Below are 23523 nucleotides of genomic sequence, written 5' to 3'. Positions count from 1 at the left end.
ATGACCATTTAACCAAATTTTTTAGTCCAGATTCTTTGCCCTTTTTCTCATCAGACCCTTTTAAGTCTGAGGATCTCTTTTCAACGCCTCCCTTAATCCTCGCCAGGATGCACCAATTCTGTCCCTGCAATCGGATGCCAGGGCCCGCGGGGAGCACTTCCCTTAGTGAAGGCAGCAGTATGGGCCTGGCTGGCTCATCTTCCCTCCATCCCACTCCTGGGCGTGATTCAAGAGAAACCAAATCTGCTCTGTCTGGTCTCCATCTTTGTTCTCTCCGGCCGCTCAAAGCGTCAGCATCTCAACAGCCTGGAGAGGAGTCTAGATTTTAAAGATAACTTATTTGTCAAGCAATCCCCACCAATTACTAGGGTGTCCGGTCCCAACTCAAGGAACAGCAACCTGGCTTGAAAGACAGTCCCCGGACTGCCGAGTGGGGATAGGGGGTTATTGAAGACGGTTAAAGAGGTCAAGGACAAACCCACATCAACCTTATTAGGAAGGGGGCTCTAGTGACAGCTGATGTAATTACCCAGTGACCCAGATGGGGAGGAATCGCCAGGACATCAGTCTAGGGGTGGCTACAGCCATGGCCTGGGCCAGTGGTAGCCCACTGAAGGACCATAGGGTGAATTCGATCCGCTCACAGCTGGCTGATACTTTTACAACTTTAGTTATCAGTATTTTTAAATTGGGTGAAACCACATCTAGAATAAATCCAGATGACTATCTTCTCTTAAAACAAAACAAGGGGCGCCTGGGTGGCTCAGTCAGTTTAGAGTCTGACTTTGGCTCAGGTCATGATCTCATGGTTCCTGGGTTTGAGCCCTGCATCGGACTGCACGGACAGCTCAGAGCCTGGAGCCTGCTTCGGATTCTGTGTCTCCCTCCCACTCTGCACCCTCCCCTGCTTGTGCGAGCTTGAGCACAGGCATTCCCTCTCTCTCTTTCTCTCTCTCATAGATAAATCAACGTTTAAAAAAAAAAAAAAAAAAGCAAACAAAAACAGAATATCTGGCCACACAGGGTCCCCATTTCCACATGAAACAATCCTCCAGGCTGACCCCCCCCCACACACACACACACACACCTTAGGATGGAACACAAGATTCCCCATAAACCAAGGTCTCCATTATTCCTTAATTGTCAAGATAATTAAATCTAACCTTGAAAGTCTCTTCAAGGCAGAGTAGAGCAGCAAAAGGGTTAGAAGGCAAATACTGGGGTAAGAGAGAAAGGGCGCCTTGCTGGGACAGCCAAGCTCTGGACCGTTCAACCCCGTCATGGTACCGTCTTGGCATTCCGTCAAGCAGGAATTGCCACCCCAAAATATGTCTCTTTGGCACAAGGACTAACTCAGGCTGGTTATTTTCAAGAAACTGCAAACTCGAGAGCAGCTCTGAAAACCAAATCAAAATCACCCTTTTGTAAGGAGACATTTACATGTGTAAGAAAAATCTCCATCTGTAAGAACGTCTTCCTAGCCGGACCAAGAAGATGAGAATGACTAACTCTCTAGAAACTCTTATCAATGGAGAAGACAACAACTTAAATCTGCATAATGACCTGACCCTTGTTTGCTGTGCTTTTCCTGGTGATTCCCATAACGGATTCCCCGCCCCCAACCTCTTTTGTCTTTAGCCGAAGACGGTATTTAAGGTGATGGCTTTGGCCATTGTGGGGAGTTACTCTGTTTTTCTGGGTCTCCCTCATGTACACAGGAGATGTATGCATTGTTAAACTTCTCTTTGTTTTCATCCTGTTAATCTGTCCTGTATCAATTAAATTATTAGACCGGCCTAAGAATCTAGAAGAAAAAAAGAGAAGTTTTCTGCCCCTAGAATAGAAGTTTGTTTATATTTTTACAAGAGGGGTAAAGTGCAAATGAAAATATACCAAACCGTTAACACTGGTTACACCTGGCTACAGATTTTTTTAGCTTTTTCTTCGTATATTTTGGCTTGTTGGAAATAAGATAGGGAAGCTGAAGAGACGCCATTTTGGAAAGGCTCCACCTCTGCTGTGTCTCTGCCAGCCCCCCTTTCCTCCCGTTCCGTATTTCACCACATCTGAGTAAACCCAAGAAGCTATGTTTCCACTCCAGGGGGAAGCATGAAAACGAGTCATTCTGAGTTTCGTCCTAGGCCCCCACACACCTCATACCATCTAAGAAGAAGCGAGCTCGAGGACATTGGCTTCCAACAAATCTTGGTTGACACGGGCATCCCTACCCCTGCCTTCAGTGGTTTATGGAACACCACCTATTGTTCACCTGACTCTCTGATGGACTCCTACCCTGGATTCCTGAAGGAACATGGACCTTGGACCCCTTTCCAATGCAAACCCCTAACTCACCTCTCCCTTTCTGAGTCTCCCGGATACACCGCCTGCTATACTCTACCAGTCACGCTATTCAGTTAATTCTGCTCTCGCTTCCTCCTAGCTCGTGTTTGATCTCTATCCTGCAGGAAGCCAAGGATCCTCTTGGCTTGTCCTGCGGGACCCTCTCCGGGTCCTGGAATGGCCTATGTCTCAAAGAGGCGGTGCCTTTATCGTTTGAAAGGAAAATCCAATAATCCATTTTCTTCCCTTAATTAGTCTGTAATCCTCGGAAGAGATTCTTTTTTCTAAAAACACTTATTGAGCAGCTACTCTAAATCGCTAGCACCAGGTTGGTCAGAGTTGAGAGGGAGACCTGGTGCCCATATCCGTCTACTGACACACAGGTCAGTGAATTCTACGATGCAGGGTTGATTTGGGAGGCTGGGGAGAGGGTGGCCCGGCATATCCTATGGTATTTGCCCCCCACCAGTATTCCAAGATGCCAAAGGGCCTGGCAAAAAGGCAGTTCAGTGGAGCGGGAATAAGAAATGCCCACCGGAGGGGCACCTCGGCTCAGTGGGTTTCGCATCCTACTTCAGCTCAGATCAGGATCTCTTGGTTCGTGAGTTCGACCTGCGTGAATTCCTGGCTGTCAGGGCAGAGTCCACTTCAGATCCTAGGTCTCCTTCTCTCTCTGCCCCTCCCCCGCTCCCAAGGTGCAGGTGCTCGGTCTCTCTCAAACATTACAAAAAAAAAAAAAAAAAAAAAAAAAAAAAAAGCTAACCTGAGAACACAGGGAGCCGGCCATGCTCTCTCTTTTCAAAAAATGGGAGGCCCCCAGGAGGTTTGATCAAGCAAAACTTCAGTTCTGATGTAATTGTTTATTCAGCATATTCTGGGCTGCGCCAATCCCTGACTGGGTTATTTTCACCAACAGCATCCAGCACGGCACCCGCCAATGTATGAAAGCTACACAGCAGCCCTGTCGGATAGAACTTTCTATAATGACAGCAATCGCCTCGGCTACACGTGGCTACCAGGTGACTGAAATGTGGCCAGTGCAACTATAGTTTTAATTAACGTAAATTTAAAGAGCCACATATAGCAAACAGCATAGCTGTAAGGAACTCTGTATTAAACAGACGAGAGCCGGCGTGGAGTCAGCAGAACACCTCAGAATCTTCCACCCATCCGTATTTGAGGAATTTGCCAGGTGTCTTCAAGGCGTAATGCCTGATGCCTAGAAATAGGTGCATGGCCTTGTCTTTGATTCCTCCCTTAGCCTGGCTTGGTAATTCTCAAGCCTTTAGTATGTATAAGAATGCCTGACCAGAGCTGATTACTGTACTTTCATGGACAAATTTAAGGGACTTTCCAGGGTGATTTTGACGTTGGAAGCTAAAGGGCTCCAATGAAGGAGGACCAGAGTGAGGAGGGCTTTAGCTTAGTCTGGAAGGATCTGTAAAGGTGTGCCCCAGCAATGAGCAGGAGAGGAACTAGCATATCCCAAGACAGACACTCGGGCTGGAAGGCTGTATAGGGCAACAGGCAGGTTCCGCAGGGACGCTGACCAGAGCCTGGAAAGGACAGGGAGGGAGTAGGGCCTTGAATCTCTGCTCAAGACTGTGGTGTTAAGGAGCCCTTGGAAACTTAAAGCAGGAGAGCAAGACAATCGGACTTGTGTTTTGGAAAGGGCCCTACCAGAAGTGGTATTAATGCATCGGGAAGGAAAGAAATCAGAGGGAAGGGGGGCATTTCAAAGAGTGCTGTATCCCTGGGGGGAAAGAAAGACAGGCCACCAATCGTTTCAGGGAGAGCAGACATCTGAGCTTGGGTAATTATTTCCAGGCACGGATTATGCTGGAAACAAAGCCACCCTCTCTAGCTGAAAGGCTGTTTTTACTTCGTTCTCCAGGATAAAAGTTCTATCCATCTGATAGACAAAGTCAAGCCATTCACTCATTCGTTCAAAATAAATATTTATTGCACAGCAACCAGCACAGGCACACTGGTAATAAAATAGGCAGAGGGCACAGCAGGATCAACAAAAACAAAAGGCAGGACCCACCCTCATTTGGAACGTTAGACTCAGGGGGGTTGGGAGGTTAGGAGAGAGGAGAGGGGAGGATCTCCCAGGTCTGAGCAAAGACCCCGTGGCTCTGGAATCTAGAAGGTAGGTGTGTCCCAAGTAAGACAGAAAAGGGGAACACAGGGAAAAGCTGAAACGGTAGGCAGGGGGTAACACATGCGGATTTTAGGGTTGTGATCTTCATCCGAAACTACGGAGAAGGCACTTTAAAGTAGGTTAAAAGAGAACAGGAAAAGAGTTTAAAGTAGGAAGTGGTAGTCAGAAGGGATGTTCCTTTCCGAAAGATTGGGGGGCGGGGGGGGGGGCGGGACAGAGACAGTGGGACCAGTTAAGAGACCTACAGAATGGTATTTAGGATATAATATTGTAAGAAAATGACACCAAAAAAGGCAAAAGGACAGAAGAATTAGAATAAGTCCCCTATCTCTGGCCTAGCCAACTGGCAGAATACTAGCTTATCGGACAGGGTAGAGAAGCAGGTGTTTTGCTGGGGTGGAGCGGGGAGGGCAGGAGAACAGGTTGAGATGGGACCTGCTGAGTTTGAGACACCCATGAACAACAGGTAGGGAGGTCAGGTAGGCAGCTGGCCCTCTCCGCCTCATGACTCAGGAAAAATCTAGGTTGGAAATAAAAAATGTGTGAGTCACAAAGCTACGGATGTGGGCGAGATCACTCAGGGAAAGAACATGCTGGGAGAGAGGACAGGGCCAAGCTTTCCACAACGCCAACATTTAATGGCTGAAGAGAAGCGAGGGTGCCAGGGAAACAGGAGGAGAACGAGGACAGCGGTGGCAAAAAAAAAAAAAAAAAAAAAAAAAAAGCCAAGAAGAGACGTTTCCAGGAGAAGAATGAACAGCAATGGCCCACACACCTGTCAGATCAAGGTAAATGAGTCCCGAAAACCTCCACCAGAAAAAGCAACATGGAGTCTGCAGGAAGCTCAGTGACAAAAGTGACAAATGGGCAGGTGAGGAAACCAAGACACAAATAAAGACGCTTCTCCTAAGAAACCTGGCGTGGAGGAAGAGGCCAGAAACAGGAAGAACTACTAATAGAAAACATGCAGGCTTGGGAGAGACTTTAACGTGTTGAGAAGTCGACGCGTCCATCAAAAGGTTAAACAGAAGTGCCCTAGGACCGCGGAACCCCACGCCTACCTAGGTCTATAACCAAGAGACATGAAAACATACACCCACACAAAAACTCACACAAAATCGTCACGTCGGCATCATGCAGGGGAGCCAAAACACAGAAACAAGTCGAATGTCTACTAACGGATGAGTGGACGATAAAAATGTGGTATATCCACGATACAGCATTATTCGGCCATAAAAAGGAACGTAGTGCTAATCTAGGCCACAATGTGGCTGGGTCTTGAAAGCATTATTCTAAGGAAAAGAAGTCAGACTCAAAAGGTCCTATGCTATTATGATTTCATTTAGATGAAAACAACCAAAATAAGTAAATCCACAAGGATAGAAGGTAGATTTGTGGTTGTCAGGACTGGGGTAAGGGACAATGGGGAGTGATTACTAATGGGGGGGGGGGATTTCTTATTGGGACGAGGAAAATGTTAAAAATCGATTGCACCACACTCTAAACATATTAAAAACCACTGAAGTGTCTACCTTAAGATTCACTATGTGAATTATGGCTCAATAAAGTTTTTGTTTTTGTTCTTGTTTTTAAAGGTCTGTGAAATGCCGGGTTTCTAGGTTCCCAGGAAAGCTGGAGGTGGGTAGAAGGAACTTGGGGTGGAGGTTTGGAGGGCCCTATAATATTGCACTCAACTCCCACTGTGAGACGTGGGCTTTCCAAACTTGCTCTCCCCCAACCCCGAAGGTCGATGGTGAAGAACCAACCACCAAGGGAGCAAACCTATTTGAAAGTTTCAGGAGGAAAAAAAAAAAGCCAGGATCTCTAAAAGGCCTCAGACCTGGAACGAGAGTTCTACAGGCATCTGGAGAAAGAAAAGGAGACAGTTCTTTATCAAAGTTGAAAACAGTCTATCTTAGATCACAGTCTTATAGAATAACAAGAGTCACATAAACATAAAGCATGGGTCAGGCTTCAAAACGGGGCAAAAAAAACCCACCTGGGTGGCTCAGTCGGTTAAGCACTGACTTCGGCTCAAGTCATGATCTCACGGTTTGTGAGTCTGAGCCCCATGTCAGGCCCTATGTTGACAGCTCTGAGCCTGGAGCCTGCTTCCGATTCTGTGTCTCCCTCTCTCCCTGTCCCTTCCCCTGCTCATGCTCTGTCTCTCTCTCCCTCTCTCTCTCAAAAATAAATAAACGTTTTAAAAAAAAAATTCAAAATGGCCCCCCCAAAAAAGCGGGGGGGGGGGGCCAACACAAAGTTTTCCACAAGTGAACCACAAAAACTAAATTGCACAGACGGGGAGACAGGATCCCACGAACAGATGCATGGCGGATGCTCCGCTGGCCGAGAGAAGGTAGATTTCTCATTTGGAAAGTCATTATCCAACATCTTCAGAGTTCTGGGACGTTTTAAGCCTTCTTGGGAGAGGAACAATCTGGTAGTTATCTACCTCACAAATAAATGTCTTCCGCTGCAGGCTATCCAAGAGCCAGAATAGAGTTAAAAATACTGATGCTCATTTTTTTTTTTCAAAAGAAAATTCTCAGCATTTTCTGCATCCTACTGTGATTTAAGAATGTTTTTGGTTATATTTTCTCAAAGAGTTTCCTTGGGGGGAAAAAAAATGACAGAAGGTCTCTATCTTATTGCCATCCTCATAAACAATCCCTTTGTGAAACAGTCTTAATTTACATACAACAGTGAGAACCAGGATCCTGTACTAATTCAGGTCTGGGGCTGGTTAGCAAATTGCTATAATTGTCTATTCTCTAACATCCTGTCTCAGAAAACATATCCCTAACCCAGGCAAATCTCAGCAAGAATGATACTGTCAAGATTTTAATATCTCGGGCTTCCGCTGAATCTGTGCACGGTTTCCAAGCGGCTCTTTCCCTCGTGCGGGTGACATTACACAGACATTTTTAAAAATGATTTCAGCTCCGGCAGCCTGGCACCCGCACACACCACAATCGTTACCGCAGAATGCACACACGGCAGAAGAAGAGGCGACGCGGCCCGAACAGGGGAGCCTTTGTACGGAGACGTGAACTCACGGAGACCATCATCTTTCAGACTTCAGATCCCTGCCCTCGGAGGGGTTTGCTCTGAGTCATGCACAGTGTGGCCAACATCCTGCAAGGAGCTGTGCTGTGACCAGTCTCGTGCAGAGAATGCAAACTGACAAGCCACTCCTGACCCAGAGATGTGTTGCTGGGTTCGTGCGTGGTCTTTGAGAAACTGGCCTGCACAAACCGCATTTCAAAGTCAGGCATTCTTACAGGGGGGTGGAAAAATCCTGGCAACACCGTTGAGCCAATATTCCTGCTGGTCAGCAGTCAGAGGGATGCATCCTCCCCTATTACTGAAGGAAGGCACTCTCCTGTTCAAAGGCCCTGGCACCCCTAGGTGCAGCCAGCTAATCTCACTCATCTACCTACAGACATCTGACCTGGCATCCTTGGGATGGAGCTCACGGCTATGGACACAGGTTTAAACCCAAAGATCAAACCCGACCCCGGTTCTCCACTTCGCGACTCCATGAATCCCGCCGCCCCTCAGTTTCCTTCACTGTAAAATGGGAGTAACAGAACAACACAGCGTGATTAGAAAAGTCAAATGAAGTAATTTGCATAGAATACCAGGCACCTAGTAAGTACTCAGAAAACACGAAACAGGTAAACACACCTGGTATCTTCTCAGCAGATCATTATCCTCGGACACAAATGTCAACCTGACATCCTGAAAGCTCGAAAGCTTGGTCTCCAGAGAACTAGAACACTCCGGTAAATGCCAAGGCTGGGGTAATGGCAATGACTGGCTTGGGAATTACTCAGTTAATAAATGAGTACGTGTCATGGGTGTATAAAGTGAAATTTAGTTAGAGAATCTGAAGAGACGTATGGACTAGATGTCGGGATAGAATTAAAGAACCGAGGGCCAATTATTGGAGTTTCCAAGTTTCCCAAGCAGAGTGCAGTTCACGGCCTGCTCTCCACCTGCAAGTGGGAAAGAATGGTGTCGTTTCTCAAGATGCCCAAATGGCCATATCAGCTCCTGAGGAATTATCTCCTCGCTGGTGGGGGCAGGTGGTGGGTTCAGGGGTCCAGACACCAGCCCTTCCCTGGCCAAAGGGCAGATACATGACACAAGATGAGCGACTCTCCCAGAGGACTTTGCCCTCTCTTGACCCCGAGGAGACTGTGAACTGGCTCTGTCCCCAGAACAGCCCCGGACCTCCAGCCTTCCCATCAACCCCATGAGCCAAGTGACCCCCTTCCAGTCCATCGTCTTCCTGCTCCACCCCACTAGAACCGACTTCCGCGGCTCACGACCAAAAAAGCCCAACCGAGTGACCGACCGAGTGATGTCGTTTGGGGACTGAAGCACTGAATTTCCCAAACCACAAGAGAAGCGGGCTGGAGAACTAAGTACGTGTCCGATGGATCCAAATCATCCCACCGTGGGCTGAGAGATAATTAGGAGTGAAAGGAGAGACAAGACTTTGTCCCAGTCAGCCCTTTCGAGCACGCCATTTTGACCACACTGACCTCAGCTCTCAGAATCTGAGCCGGACATCTGGGTGGCTCAGTCTATTGGGTGTCCAAGGACTCTTGATTTCAGTTCAAGTCATGGTCTCATGGTTTGTGGGATCGAGCCCCATACTGGGCTCTGTGTTGACAGTGTGGCGCCTGCTAGGGATTCTCTCTCTCTCTCTCTCTCTCTCTGCCCCTCGCCCACTCGCTCACGAGCTCTCTCAAAATAAATACATAAACATGAAAAAAAGGAAGAAAAAGAACGTGAGCAACCCAGTAGTGTAACTTCAGGCCTCTGTGAATGCGACTTATTCACCTGACCCAAGGCTCTAGACACAAGAGCAGCCAGTCACCTGGCCACCCAACCCTGGAAGACAGGAGCTCGGTTCCACACAAAGAAAGCCATCCAAGGCAGTCCGGGGAGGGCAGAAAGGTCTCCCTCAAAACGAGGTGACCCCTTCCATTCCCGCTCATGGTTTCCTCACCACAGCAAGGGCCCCAAAGGCCCTAGGAAAATCAGGCCAAACTGGCTGCAGACGAGCTTTCTTCAAATGTCATAGAGGCCCAGAGGATGGCAACCCTATCCCAAGCCTGCCTGTCGGGAAGCCTACAATTCCTCACAGTCTGGGCTTGGTTTCCCCATCTGTCTCCACACCCCCTTCCCTAGAGGTTCTAACTAGGGGAAGTCATAGAACGTGGTAAGTAGGGCTTTCACCTGACAGGCTTATCAATCCAAGCTCATCCCTCTTCCTGCTGGATGTAATCCTGGCTAACATTTCTGAGCACGTGCCATGCCCCAGTTCTGAGCGCCCCGTGTGGGTGAGCAAATTTAATCCTTCACCACAACTCTCTGGCTTTACCCTCCCCATGGATAAGAGGAGACTGAGCCACAAAGAATAACCCAGCTAGGCAGGGGGCAGGCCAGAGTGTGAACCCAGGGAGTGTGGCTCCAGAAGAGGTTTTTTTAAACCTCTAAGCCACCCTTCCCAGCTTCTCAAACGGAAGGGGTGGTTGAGCATAGCGGTCTAGGACCTGGGGAGAAAAGGAGACTACATTTCAGCAGAGAAGACCATCAATAAACAAATAAATAAGGGGGCACCTTGATGGCTCAGTCGATTAAGCATCCAACTTCGGCTCAGGCCATGATCTCGCGGTTCGTGGGTTCAGGCCCTGCATAGAGCTCCCTACTGCCAGCACAGAGCCCACTTTGGATCCTCTGTTCCCCTGTCTCTCTGCCCCTCCCCTGCTCACACCCGATCTCTCTCTCAAAAATAGATAAACATTAAAAAAAAAAAAAAAAAGGTACAAGGTCATGAACAAGGATTATGAAAAAACTCTGGAATGAGCTTGAGGAACCTTCTGGAACACCATAAATGATCAAGTCTCTGGATCTGGGTTGTGGTCCCACAAGTGTTTAAGTTCACCAAGCTGTACATCAATGATAAGATTTAAAATGTACCAGAAAATAGTAACCAAATGGCAGATGGTGAGAGACAGCTTTCTCAGTACGGGAGTGAAAAAGTTATAGACAAGAGGGGAGAAGTCTGGAATGATCCACGTGGTCATGGCTCACAATTTGAGACAAGCGTACAAACTCATGTTTAGTTTAACATAGACACAGAGGGAAATCTTCATAGATGTGTGTATACGTACGGGTCAGTATACGCGGTCTCCTTGCTCTGTCGGCCGAGAGGACCGAAAAAAGACAAAAAAAGACATCTCCATAGCAACAAGCACACTGAGGACCCAGAGCTTGGTTTCCAATGCCACTCTCCAATAAAAGGAACCAGAGTGCCCTGGGGAAATGGCTAGCTCTAGGGACGAGGCGGAAAATATACAAGATGAGCCCAGCACATCTTGTAGTGGCCAAAAGTAACTAAGGGTTCAGTCAATCAAACAAACCCCACTGATGTCAAAGGGACACAGGAATCACCTGAAAGAGTGCTCAATGGCCAAAGCTGGAAACTTTTTTTTTTTTTTTTTAAGATTTTATTTTTAAATAATCTCTACACCCACGGTGGGGCTTGAACTCACAACCCCGAGATCAAGAGTTGCACGCTCTACCAACTGCACCAGCCAGACACCTCCTAAAACTAGAACATCTTGATCAACAAAATAACTAAGAAGTATCGGACTACAACCCAAGGTTTAAAATAAACGAGTCCATGGACGTCTGGGTGGCTCAGTCCATGAAGCATCCCACTCTGGATTCCGGCTGAGGTCATGATCTCGTTATTTGTGAGATCAAGTCCCAAGTCCCAGTGCAGAACCTGCCTGGGATTCTCTCTCTCCCTCTCTGGCCCTCCCCGACTCACTGTCACATTCTCTCTCTCCCTCTCTCTCAAGATAAATAAACTTTTAGGAAAAATAATAAATAAGGAAATTTTTTTTAAAACAGCAATAATAATTGAGTCCATGCTGCGATAAATGACTGAGTAACAAAAAACTGGGAAGTAACAAATAACCCTCATACAGAATTCCAAATAATTTGTGTACATGCTCTGGCCTCAAGGAGGTAGAGTATACTCACCACCCACTAGGTGTGGGTGGGCTTCATGATTTCATTAATAAAGAGCATAGCACAAGAGGGTGGTGAGCTAACGAACCTGACCTCAGCCAGGTGGTCAAGGTCAACGTCACCAGCCATAAACCACATCGGTAACATGTACCCTTGATGTGATGTGCTGAAAACAGTACTTCACTCTGTGGTCCTCCTCCCCCAAAGCTTGCAATCCCAGCCCACCAGAGTCTAGTTACAGGGGAAACATCAGATAAATCCCAGTCGAGGGGCAGTCCACAAAATACCTGAGCAGTACTCCTCAAAACTATCAAGGTCATCAAAAACAAGGAAAGTCTGAGAAACTGGGACAGCCAAGAGGAGACCAGGAGCCACGATAACTACACATAACCCGGTTTACTGGGTGGGATCTCAGAACAGGAAAGCGACGTCCGCAGAAAAACCAAGGGAAGCCAAACAAAGTACAAACTTACAGACTCATTAACTGTGCCAAATGCACCATGCTAACGTATGATGTTAATAATGGGGAAAAGCTATCTGGGTGCGTGTGCGGGTATGCGTGTGGGGAGTAGGAGGGGTGACACGGGAACACTTGTCGCTGTCTTCCCAACTTTCCGGAAATCTAAAACTGCTCTAAAATTAGAAACCACTTTTAAAAATATAACAGAAAACGATGGAATGGCTCCTCTGAACTGGATAAACCCCGAAGGCCTCCGGGAAAGGACGTCTGAGATCAATCTGAGAGATGAGAAATAGCCAGCAAGACCCAGAGTAGCATGTTCCCAGCGAAGGACACGGGACACACGGGGCCCCAAGAGGGACCGGAGGGGAAGGAGGCAGGGCTGCTCAGAGTCAGGGAGAGAAATGGTAGAGGGGAACAGAAGGTCACAGGATTCAAGAAGGCAGGTGGCCTGACCCAGGTAGGTAGGTCATGGCGACCTCCAACTGGAGCCTGGGGGCACTGGGAGGTCAGTGGAAGGAGTTAGCAAGATGAGCAAGATCTGACCTGTTTTCTAAGAGCGCCCTAGCTGCTGCAGGGGCAGGGACAGGGCCAGAGTGGGGCAACGAGAGCAAGGGACAGTGGTCACCCCAGAGTGACCACTTCAGGCGCCACAGTCATTGGAGACGCGACCTGGTGAAGATGTGGGAGCCCCCAGGAGGTCTGTAAAGAAGGTAAGGGGTGGGGAGGCCTGAGCAAAGTGAGCCTCCCACCCAGGCTGACGATCCCCAAGTCTGACGCTTTTGGAAAAGTCTCCACAACGAGGCTATGGGACATTCCAGGCGCGGAGTGTCCAGGGAGAAAGAGCCTCCTTGGTGGCAGAGCCTCGCCTCGGTTCAACCACATCCTACATTTGCTCCCTGTGAGATGCTGTCATTCAGAGCCTCAGTGTCCTCATCTGCAAAGTGAGAACAACACTTCCCACCTCCTAAGGGGACTGGAAGAAAGCTCAACAAGAAAAGACTTCTGGTACAAACTGTCAGTAAGCATTATTTCTACAAGAAATGCCCAAGGTGGAAAGAATCTCAGAATCTTATCCAACATCCCATTTTAAAGATAAAAATGTGGGGGTGCCTGGGTAGCTCAGTCGGTTAAGCATCAGACTTTGGCTCAGGTCATGATCTCACGGTTCATGAGTTCAAGCCCCACGTCGGGCTCTGTGCTCACAGCTCAAAGCCTGGAGCCTGCTTAGGATTCTGTGTCTCCCTCTCTCTCTCTGCTCCTCCCCCGCTCATGCTCTGTCTGTCTGTCTCTCTCTCTCTCTCTCAAATAAACATAAAAAAATTGTTTTTAATAAATAAAGATAAGAACGTGGAGGCACAAAGACTGAAACTGTGCAGGTGAAGAGCTTAGTGAGGACAAAGTCACCCCCACCCTGGCCCACCCCACCCCCCACCCTACCCGGACCCATTCTCTGGGCTTTCTCCACACGTTCCATTCTGACCACAAGGGAACTGGGAGAGGCTCCCTCATCAACAACCGTCTCAAAACACCTCTTCAGGAAAGTTCTGAAAACTTGCTCAAAACTCCCCCACAGTTCTCCATACCATTAGAGGTGCTGCTAGCCCAGGACAGGGATGGCAGGGGGTGAGGGGGTTGATGAAGGGCCCCGCAGACTAGGCCCAACCTCCTGAAATCCTGGGTCTGCTCCAACCCCCAGGCACGCTCAAGCAGCCTGGCCTCCTCACCATCCCCACCCCTGAACCATGCTGGGCCCCCCCCCCATCTGTCAGGCATAGCCCCAACAACGGCCAGCTTCCACTTCCAGAGTCACTATCTGACCCTCATTTTGCCCAAAATGACAGGGGTATCTCATAAAAATAAGCTTTGATTTTCAGGTGCCTCTAGGGAGCCACGTCTTCTTATGCTCCCTAGCTGGAGTCTAGAAAGATCTAGAATCTTCCTGGCAGTCTGCAATAACCTCTCCAGCCTTTCTTACCTCCCCTATAACCCTCAGCTCAGAGCAGACATTCAATGACTTGTTGAAGGAATAACACCACCTTGGTACAACCATTAAGTTTGTAGATTAGCATTTTCATCAATCAAAGATGTGGAAAACATCGCAGTAGCTCGTTCGTAAAAACACCCTGAAGGCAAAAGTGAATAACTACTTTCTTCTGGGAAGCCTCGTACAATCTCACACAGACCAAATGAAAAGCACCAATCTCACAATTAGAAGATTTTGAAGAGTCTGATGCAGGACTCTGAACTAAAACATAAACCCATGGTTGCTCTAATTGGCTAAATTTTGTCCTAAATGCAAAGGTTGGCCCCAGCATTCCAGAAAGTCCTACATTTCCTCTGTATCTCTAACCAAGACCACCGTTTTTCAATGAAGTGAGCCGACTCTGTTTCACTTCTGTGATTCCAAAGAGGCCTGTTATTAAAATCAGAAACCCAGCAGCAGCTGGATACTCCCATTGCTTCTAGAACACGCTGTATTTAAATTCTGAATTCCTGAAAGTCACCCTGCAGAGAGGAGCCAGCCCCTCCCCCTCAGTCATGACACACACATAAAATTTACTGTTGGGACAGGTCGGTTTACCTATACAGACACACAAGGGAAAGGGAATCAAAAGGAGGGGAATTCTCCACAAATTAGGTCCATCCATCAAAGGTTCCTCCTCTCAAAATCAGAGGAGTGTTACAGCCTCGGATCCGAAAGCCACACTTCGCTGCACTCCAACAACTAGAAAAAGAAATTCCAATTTCCTCCTCTGCTCTGGAATAGATAATACAAGATTTTTACTCACCTTTGGAGCGAGTAGAGATGTCCATGCCCTCTACCACCTCCTGTTCTGTTTTTATTTCCTCTTCAGCCAAGCTGAAACAGAGCAAATTAGGTTCACGTTTAGGTAGACTGAGAACTTGCCCCATGGGGGCAGCTATTTAGAAGTTCTAACAACAAACCCGCATTTAAGCCAATCCCCCATCCTTATGCAGGGCTGGGGGGCGGGGGGCAAGAAACCCACGTTGGATTTCAAACAAAAGTGTTAAGACTCCTAAAGGGGTTTTTCAAACCACTAGGTTGTTCTTTTTTTAAGTCAAATTACTATTCCAGTTGTCATGCTGTTGGGGGATGCAAAAAAAAAAAACATTTTTTTTTTTAGACACACAATTACAATCTGCCCCTGAGGGCCAATGAGAACCCAGCCAACAAGTAAACAAGTGTCTTGTTGTTAACACTGGGTTCAGGTTAGAGGTGGTTCACAGGGTACCCTGAGTTCTGATCTCTGAATTCTGCAAGGCAGGGAGCATTACACAGACCTCTCGGCTAAGTCTTAGGATTTCTCGACGAGGCAGGAACGTGTAAAAACATATAGGTGAAATTGCAAAGTGAAAAAATATGCCCAGGTTAGAAGCAAAAAGCCTGGTCTCAGAACATTCATTCAAAACACTAGCACTTGTCCCAGGAATTGGGCTTGGGGTACCCACACTCCCATCCCCTGGATGTTTCCTCTCAGTAGCAGGCATGGCTCAGAGAAAGCATTCAGCACTCTTGAGCTGTGACTAATTATCCCCCACCACAAAAGTGGAATGAGGAAGGATTATTTAAAAGACAGGCTGAGTTGGGGGTTGGGGGGGAGCAGTCCCCTTGGCTGGGAAGGTCTACCAGACTCTTCTCTCACTCTCTCGGCTGGAACTCCTGTTGAACAGAGTGCAGACCATTTCATGTGTTCCGGAACCACACACACACACACACACACACACACCTCTCCCAGGCAAGCCAGTAGAGTTCTGCTTTAGCAGGTGCAAAATGTTCGAGGTGCTGGAACTTCCCAAGCACTCAGGGTGACCATGAAGTGATATGAATCCGAGGAAGTACTTTAGCTGCAATCCCATCAGTCTGTGGTTCACCATGAAGAAATGGGTGCATCACCAACTGACATGGCTGGAATTTTCCATTTGGAAGACTCAAAGCCAGGACTGGAGGGGAAGGCTGAGTGAGAGAGGAAGGATCAGAATGTCCCTTCTGTGCTCTGTGGCCTGAGACTGTGACAAAAGGGGAGTCCAAAATGGCCTGGAACCTCAGGATCCACAGAAATGGATTTAGGAGAGGGCCATGTCTGATAAGGGAAGAGGGTTCAGGATAAGAACCAGACAGAAAGGAAGAAATTATGGCCCAGAAGAAAATTAGAAGAATTTGCACACCTCAAACTTAACTAGTCCCAGCAGAGAGAATAAAGAGAGGTAGTTTGAAATTGGTTGGAATATTAACACACTTTGCTCACTGATATGGAACCCTATTAACAATTTCACTTATAGCATCTGCAGAGAAAGCCCGCGACACAAATTCACCAAAGAAACAACGGGCATGTTGTCACAAACAGTTTCCATCAAAAAGACTCTTCGATGTAAACACTTCACTAACATGCAATATTCCAGGGTGATTTGTGGAAGGTGATTTCAGCACGTTTACCTTTTTACTCCCAACTTCAGAGACAGACATTCTCAACAGGGAAACACAGACACTCTGCCTGCAACCACACACATATTGTCCAAATGGATACTGCTGACAGTTTCTTGCTTGGGGTGCCTGGAAATACATTTGCATAAAACACCCAGAGCAGCTCTCAGAGATGATCTGAGTTGAGCTGATCAACCCAAAGAGAACAAACAGCAACCTTGATCTTTCTAACAACTAGAATCTGTTTCCCTCTCTAGCATGAAGTATGTGAAATCCTAAACTCACTGCCACTGATCCCCTATTTTGAGTGACAGAGAAAACACTCAGCTGGGATCCAACCAAAACGTACAGTGAGAAAACGATTATGCAGAATAGAGCCCCCAAAACCCACTTGAAGGATTTCTGCGGTGATGAAAACATTCAAAGGTGTATTGATCATGGAGGAGGGACTGCATTCAAGAGAACAATTATTTGGCCTCCTACAGCCCAGAGGCGCAGAGTACTTCAGGCAGGGATGCTGCTGAGAAGCTAGGAAAATGCAAACTAGTTATGTGGTGGCTGTTTGCTGCTGCAGAAGGGGGAGAAGGGGGGGGGTGAGTGAAGTTGTTTTATCTTTATCTTTCCAAGTATTACCAGTGGGCACCATATTCACCCCACTTTACCAGCAGCATCACCAGCTTCAGCCAAGGATTTTAAGCATGATTTCAGAAAACCCATCTTTTTCGCAGATCAGCAAGCCGCCCTTTCAAAGGGAGCCCGTGCACGCACTTGCAACGCACACAGACATACAATAACTTGCATTTGACTAAAGGAAATTGCAGTGTCTATGCGTTAAAAGGGAAAAAACTTCATTTACAAGAGCAAAGACCAGAATGCAAAATGAGTCATTTTGAATAGCCACATCTAAAGGGACTTCCTTTTTTCTACACCACTGATCTCAGTTTTCTTGGTTGTTGTTCTGTTTTGTTTTGTTATTTTATTTATTTATTTATTTATTTATTTATTTATTTATTTATTTATTTTTTGGTTTAGTGTGAAGCACCAGTATGTTGTTAGGGGGAAAATTATGAATATTACATCAAAAGCTCTGTACCTGTCTGAATGCCCCCCCACAGACCGTGGTCAATTTAGGTTAAAAACTGTTCAGTCATTTGGAGGAGAAAAAAAAAAAGTCAAATACTAATTGTTAAAAAGAAAAGCCAGCTGCACCCGGGGAAAAGACTTTGAACTCTTGTCATTAACACATGAAAGTCTTAAAAAATATACAGCATCTTTCCTATCTGCTAGCTTCCAGCAACCCCGATTATTTAAATCAAAAACAATGGAACAACAAGTCCTTGTTTAAAACTGACATTACTTTTTTTTTTTTTTAAGGTCCACTGAGGAGGCAGGGGGCCAGCTGAAGAAAAGGGTAAAAAATTAGCTGAAAACCCAAACTACAGCCTTTCACCCCAACAGGAAAATACACCATCAACTAGTTGTATAGGATATATATGTTCCCACCGCTTTCACTCACGGTTACCCTAAGTCACTTGCCTGTGGATTTCACAAACTGATACATTTCAGGCAATTAAAGAAGAAACAGCAGCAGCTTCTGCAAATACAACCAAGACTTTCCCATCCGGTCCCAGAAAGAATAAAAGATTTCTCCCCCAGTGCCTGAGCAAGAAAACCTCGGCTGACTTCTTAACCTGCATGCACTGGAAAAGAGGAATTAAAAAGTTGAATATGAAGCGCTGAACCTCCAGGATGTTTTAAGCCTTCTGATTATTAATTCTGAGGACTCAAGGCTGGTCCGTAATTCCCAGGAATGCCATCCCCTCCACACTTCCAAAAGAGAGAGAGAAAGAAAAAGAGCAAACATCTAGTTTTGACAGGAAAAAAAAAAAAAAAAAAAAAAAAAAAAGCCTGGATACACAATGCCCAGATCTTTCTTTTCCCCAAGTGCCCCTACTATTTGACTTTTAACCAAGAATATCTAACCCATCTAGAATATATAACCAGCATGCACAAGACTCTGGTTCTACAGCTGAGGATCATCGCACAGCAATTCAAGAATCATGCATCATTCGGAAGGGCTTTTCCTTTAGGTTTTTACTTTCATTCAAAATCCCAAACTGGTCCAGGCTGTAAGAAAAATGTAATCCCCAAGACACAACATCTTCCTCTTCCAGATCACCAAATGTGAACATCAAAATAAGAAAACCATGCTTCCCTAAATCTGCAATTAATTTTTTTTTAAATTGGGGGGGGGAGGGAATGGTTAGCAGAGCAGCTTTATTTATATAAGCACTCACCTAAAACAGGCAGAGTCATCGGTAGCTAAGCTATTTATGCAGGATTCTTAAAATGGCGTCTTGCAACACTGCCTCATTCCTGTATTGAAGCTAAAATGGTAGCAGTTTGTTCAATAGCTGTAGCTCCTGTTGAAGCAGCCCTGCTAGTTTCAAAGCCACCTTCCTGAATATCTGAACTAGGAAAAGCTCAACCAAAGGACACCAACAACCCAACGTTTAGCAGCTTAAAAAAAAAGTCTGCAATGACAGGGGGAGTTTGTGAAGTCACAGGTTCCTAAGGAAAACCCTTTCCTTTTAGAGCCTGAGCCTCCAAACAGGAGGCTCTGAGGTGAGGCCCCCTGGCCCTCAAATTGGGTGGGTGGGAGGTTAGGAATGACGCAGCCCTAAGGAGCCGCAGCCCTAAGGAGCCGTCAACTGCCGACAGACAGGTGTCCGTACAAACGCAAAAATGCTCAAAGGGAGCAAGCTGGGGAGGGGGGGAGGAAGCCCATTCCCCCTTCTGGACACATCAGAAACCAGCTGTGCATCCCTACCAAAAAGGAGCTAGGTAGTAAAATGAAAGTGTCTCAAGGCCAGCAGTCACCTGAAAAGCCAAGCCAAAGGGCCACACCCCTGTCTGAGGCCAAGGTAAAATAAACAGGCTGTTTAATCAGCCTGAAAACGGCCACCAAATCCCCAGCCAGTCCTAAGACAGTTAACCTCCAGGAAAGACAATCTGAGTCTGCAGAGCAAAACAACAGTCAAACAGTGCCCTTAGCCAATGCACGGGATACTCACACATCGGATTTTTGTCCACCCCCAACAGAGCCCTGAAAATTAACAATGGGTTTTGCAAAACCCGCCTTCAGAGGCCGAACGAACAGCCTCATAGTGGATAATGTAAATTTACTGTTGCAGGTCTGAGAATTGGCCTCGCAACTCTGGTGCTGAGTGGGGAGTTTCAAGGTGACTGCTTTGTAGCTCCAGGGGAGAAAGGAGGGCATGGTGCCCAAGGCTGTGCCGGGGCAAGGACGGGTGGTTGGCTCCTCGCCGGCCGGTAGGTAGGTAATCTTGATGAGGAGGGACAGCCTGGCGGCGACGCTTAGCTGCGTGCTGACATGGCTCCCGCCTGCTTGTTTATCTGTAAGGAGAGTGGGGAGTGGGGGGAAGGGCAGCCCAGCCTTAGCGACCCAGCCAAGGGTGAATCCTCACTTGTTTCGCGTTTAAGAACCAGGAGAGAGAGGACCTCTACACGGACGCCCTTTCTAAACCTCTGCTGCGGGGTGGCGAAGACACTTGTGCACGTTATCTTTCTTTTCAGGGTCAACCAGACAGAGGCAAAGCCAGACCTAGGGCCTCTCGGCTGACAAATGTTGCCTGTGCCACAGGAGAGGAGGAGAAAAGAAGGCCAAAGAAACAAAGAGATCACACATTTTGAAGTGGTTGGACTTTTTAAAAACCTACCTTTGCCTCCAGGGTTTTCTGGGTTACTGTCATCCTGGCTTTTTAAAAAGGGACCCCGTCCCCCCCCCCCCCGCCATTTAAGACCTGAAGAAGTTTCCCCACTGTTCTCCCAGGGAAAGAAAGGGGGGAATGTTTTGTTTAAAAGAAAAGGGGTTACAAGAAAGAAAGAAGGAAAGAAAGAAAAAGCCATTGTTTTCATCCCTAATTTATAATCCAAGAGGCCCCATTGTTTCTTTCTTTCTGACTCAAATCTTTGGGCTGTTAATTATAAAAGTAACCGGACTCCGCTCCAACAGGCTAACTATGTTCTTGCGCAGCCATTAGAAAAACTCTGTAGAAAGTTTACTGAGTGATTATATATAATTAATTCCTAGTTACAGACGGAACACTGACCATTTTCTGGAGCAAGCACTCACTCCCCCTCCCCCACGTGAATGCCACTTAATTTCCCAAAGCAGAAAGTGAATCCATCCTGGAGGGTCTTGAAGGAAAAAAAAGAGAGAGGGAGAGAGAGAGAGAGAGAGAAGAATCAGCTCCAGTGTGTCTGTGTTTGTTCCTCGCAGCTGTGCGTCCTCTTTGGGGACTGAGGAGGCAGAAGGAAAAAGGAAAACAACCCAAGTTCCGTACCTCCCTCTGAAATTTATAACCGTGGCAGAAAGATCACTCTACCTTGATGTGAAAAAGAACAAGGGAGGGGGAGGGAATGCCCCAGGAATGGAATGTAGGAGACTCTTCAGCTTGGCGGATCAGCTTCTCCTAAAAGGAACAAAGCTGGTAGAAACTTCCAGAAGGCCCGTTCTCAGTCTGGCCACTCCAATTGTCAATCTGTAACCTTCCCTCCAAGTCTATTGGTTCAAAGCTGCAGAGAGGAGCCCCATTGGGCTGCTCTGTACCTAGTCCTGCTGCAATGCAGACATTTCTTTTTTTCCCCCTTAGTGAAGCTGGGAAATAAGCTACTTTGGAAACAATTAACTTTTTACAGACTCAGGCTTGGTGGTGGCCACAGTACCAGAGGAAAGTGGCCAGCCTGGTCCAGGGCCGGGAACGTGCTGGGGCTGCACATTTGAAAACAGACCTTGGAGCTTTTAGAGGATGAATGCCTTGCCCTTAGGTTTTCTTCCAGTCCAACAAACACACCATTATGCAAACGTCGAAGGCACCAAACCAGGAGTCTTGTGATTAGATATTACTTCTAGGGAGGCCACAAGAACCTCAATATGTAATTTCCATTTACAGCCAGAAGATAAGAACAAAGAAAATAGCTAAGTGTCTGGACTTATTTGTGCGGGGTGGCAGCACTATTCAGTTTTATGTACATAACATCATTAACTGCCTGCACTTCTTAACTCTAAAAAGCTGGCCTTACACAGCCTTTCCTTAACTTAGAAGTTGGTACATTTCTCGTTATCAAATGAGCCCTTTGCCAACTGATGCTACAAGGTGGGTGGGTGGCTGGACGCTGAACTGAAAGGAAAAAAAAAAAAAAGATCACGGACTCCATAAAGTTGGCGTCACACAACAATTGAATACATTTCCAGCATTTACAGTCATGCTAGACTGGTCTTCAGACTGGAAACCTGTGTAGTGAACTTCGGGGTAAATTCTGAAGCTAACGCTAAACAGTCCACTTTTCTCACTCTTAAGTTCCAGCTGCAGCATTAAGAGATCAGGGGAAGTGTAAGAAGTGAGAAATAAATCCTAAGTAAAAGCGAGCAAGCATACAGATGTGTGGGGTCAGGCTGGGGAAAAGGCCAAATCTGTTGTGGGTGGGATTTTACACTACAAGTCAGTCTCCTAAAACATTAATACTGCCACCCCCACCCCCACCCCAGGCTGCTGCCTCACCAAGGTTTAAGGCTCTGTGCCTCCAAGAAGCAGCACTTTTTGTTACATTTCACAAGCAGATCACCTACCCAGAGTTCTAGCTAATATCCAAACAATCCCAATTAAAGGTCTCCTCCCAAGTCACAATGAACTGAACATTTCTCCCCTGTCTGAGGGTAAACAGGAAGTGTGATCTCCAATCCTAGCAGCAGGTTATCAGGAAAAACAGTGGAATTCAAACAGTCACCTAAAATCAAGACACCATTAAAAAGCCCTTCTTTGGTTCCTGCTAATGAAAAGCCCCCCAACTGCTGTAGGCAAGACCCTCTGCCACAAACAGACCCCAAACGTCCGCCAAACTCTTTATACATGGTCACAGAGGAAATGGATTTGCTTTACTTACCCAACAAATGTTCAAGCAACCGTCTCATTTTTCCACAGTTAAGAAGAGAGAACAGGCAGGCAGATTTGGGACTTGATCAAAAAGGAAATTTTCTTTTTTTTAAACAGTTACATGGGATTATTAAACGCACACACACACAACGACAACACAACCCAACAACTGAATATGGAATGCTGTCATGAGCCACAGACATGATTTTATTTCCTCTGCACTCCATCACAGAGGAGGACAGAGGATGATACAATGTAAGAGAGGGAGAGCAAAATGAAAACAAGGATAAAAGATACATTAGTTCCTTGAAAATCATGCAAGAGTAGAAAGCTAAGGGATTCGAAACGAGTCCTCACAGATTTATTGCAGGATGTTGTCCAACCTCCCTCCCCCTCTACACACACCCCCCCCCCATCCCCATCCCTACTCCAAAAACTTCCTCCAAAGCCTAGAAAACACTTTCAGAAACATTTGCTGGCTGTAGGCTGGCTTGCAGAAGAACACTCTGTATCAACAGAAGTCAGGAAAAAAGGCTGAACAATGTAGTTTCAAGTGAGGAAACCCTGTAGGGAGAGAAAAGACCATGTAGAGACTCACTACCACCCACCTAGGCCCCAGGAGCTAGGAGCTCTCCTTAGCACTGCTCTGCTCAGGGCTTGGTTCTTTTTAAAACACACGTCCTCTCTTGTCAGAACTTACTCGAGCCTTCCCAGAACCTCTTTGGAGAGGTAAACTTGCCTGCTGTGCTGTCATGAGCTCTCCTTAGAGAGGAGCCTGCTTCTTACCTTCCATTTTCTTCCCCCAGCAGGCATGTGACACAAGAGAAGACAATAGTGCAGGGGGGGGGGGGGGGGGGCTGCTCAGAGAGAGGGAGAGAGAGAGAGAGAGAAGGAGAGAGAGGAGGAAAAGAAAAAAAAAAAAAAGGGAAGAAGAAGAAAAAAAAAGCTTCTTTTTTGGCATTCCAGGATCTAGCTTCAAACTATTCCAGAAACACCATGTCCTGGTGGAAGAAAAGGTGTGCCAGGCCTTTGCCAGTTTGCAAAATCAAGCTATGGCTAATGGCTACTTAGCCATGTGACCCAAGAAAGCAAAAAAATT

The 23523-nt window shown here is 46.8% G+C and overlaps 1 protein-coding gene across 14 annotated transcripts in view; it reads right to left on the bottom strand.

The window, feature by feature from the left end:
- ZMYND8 (zinc finger MYND-type containing 8) overlaps window positions 1-23523 on the bottom strand; it is a 135328-nt gene that overhangs the window by 98739 nt on the left and 13066 nt on the right. For 9 of the 14 annotated variants that reach the window (XM_042980239.1, XM_042980240.1, XM_042980237.1 and 6 more), the window contains exon 2: window positions 14813-14883. In XM_042980239.1, the coding sequence (XP_042836173.1) occupies window positions 14813-14883 (71 nt within the window). Of the gene's footprint in view, window positions 1-14812; window positions 14884-15772; window positions 15996-18764; window positions 18782-20876; window positions 20951-22434; window positions 22801-23210; window positions 23230-23523 lie in introns of those variants that run through there. The other 5 variants (XM_042980231.1, XM_042980235.1, XM_042980236.1 and 2 more) reach the window with 5 other exon arrangements.

The sequence above is a fragment of the Panthera tigris genome, chromosome A3 (assembly GCF_018350195.1).
Source record: "Panthera tigris isolate Pti1 chromosome A3, P.tigris_Pti1_mat1.1, whole genome shotgun sequence".
NCBI lineage: Eukaryota > Metazoa > Chordata > Mammalia > Carnivora > Felidae > Panthera > Panthera tigris.
The sequence above is the reverse complement of the archived record's forward strand: the minus strand, read 5'-3'. Positions and strand labels throughout refer to the sequence as shown.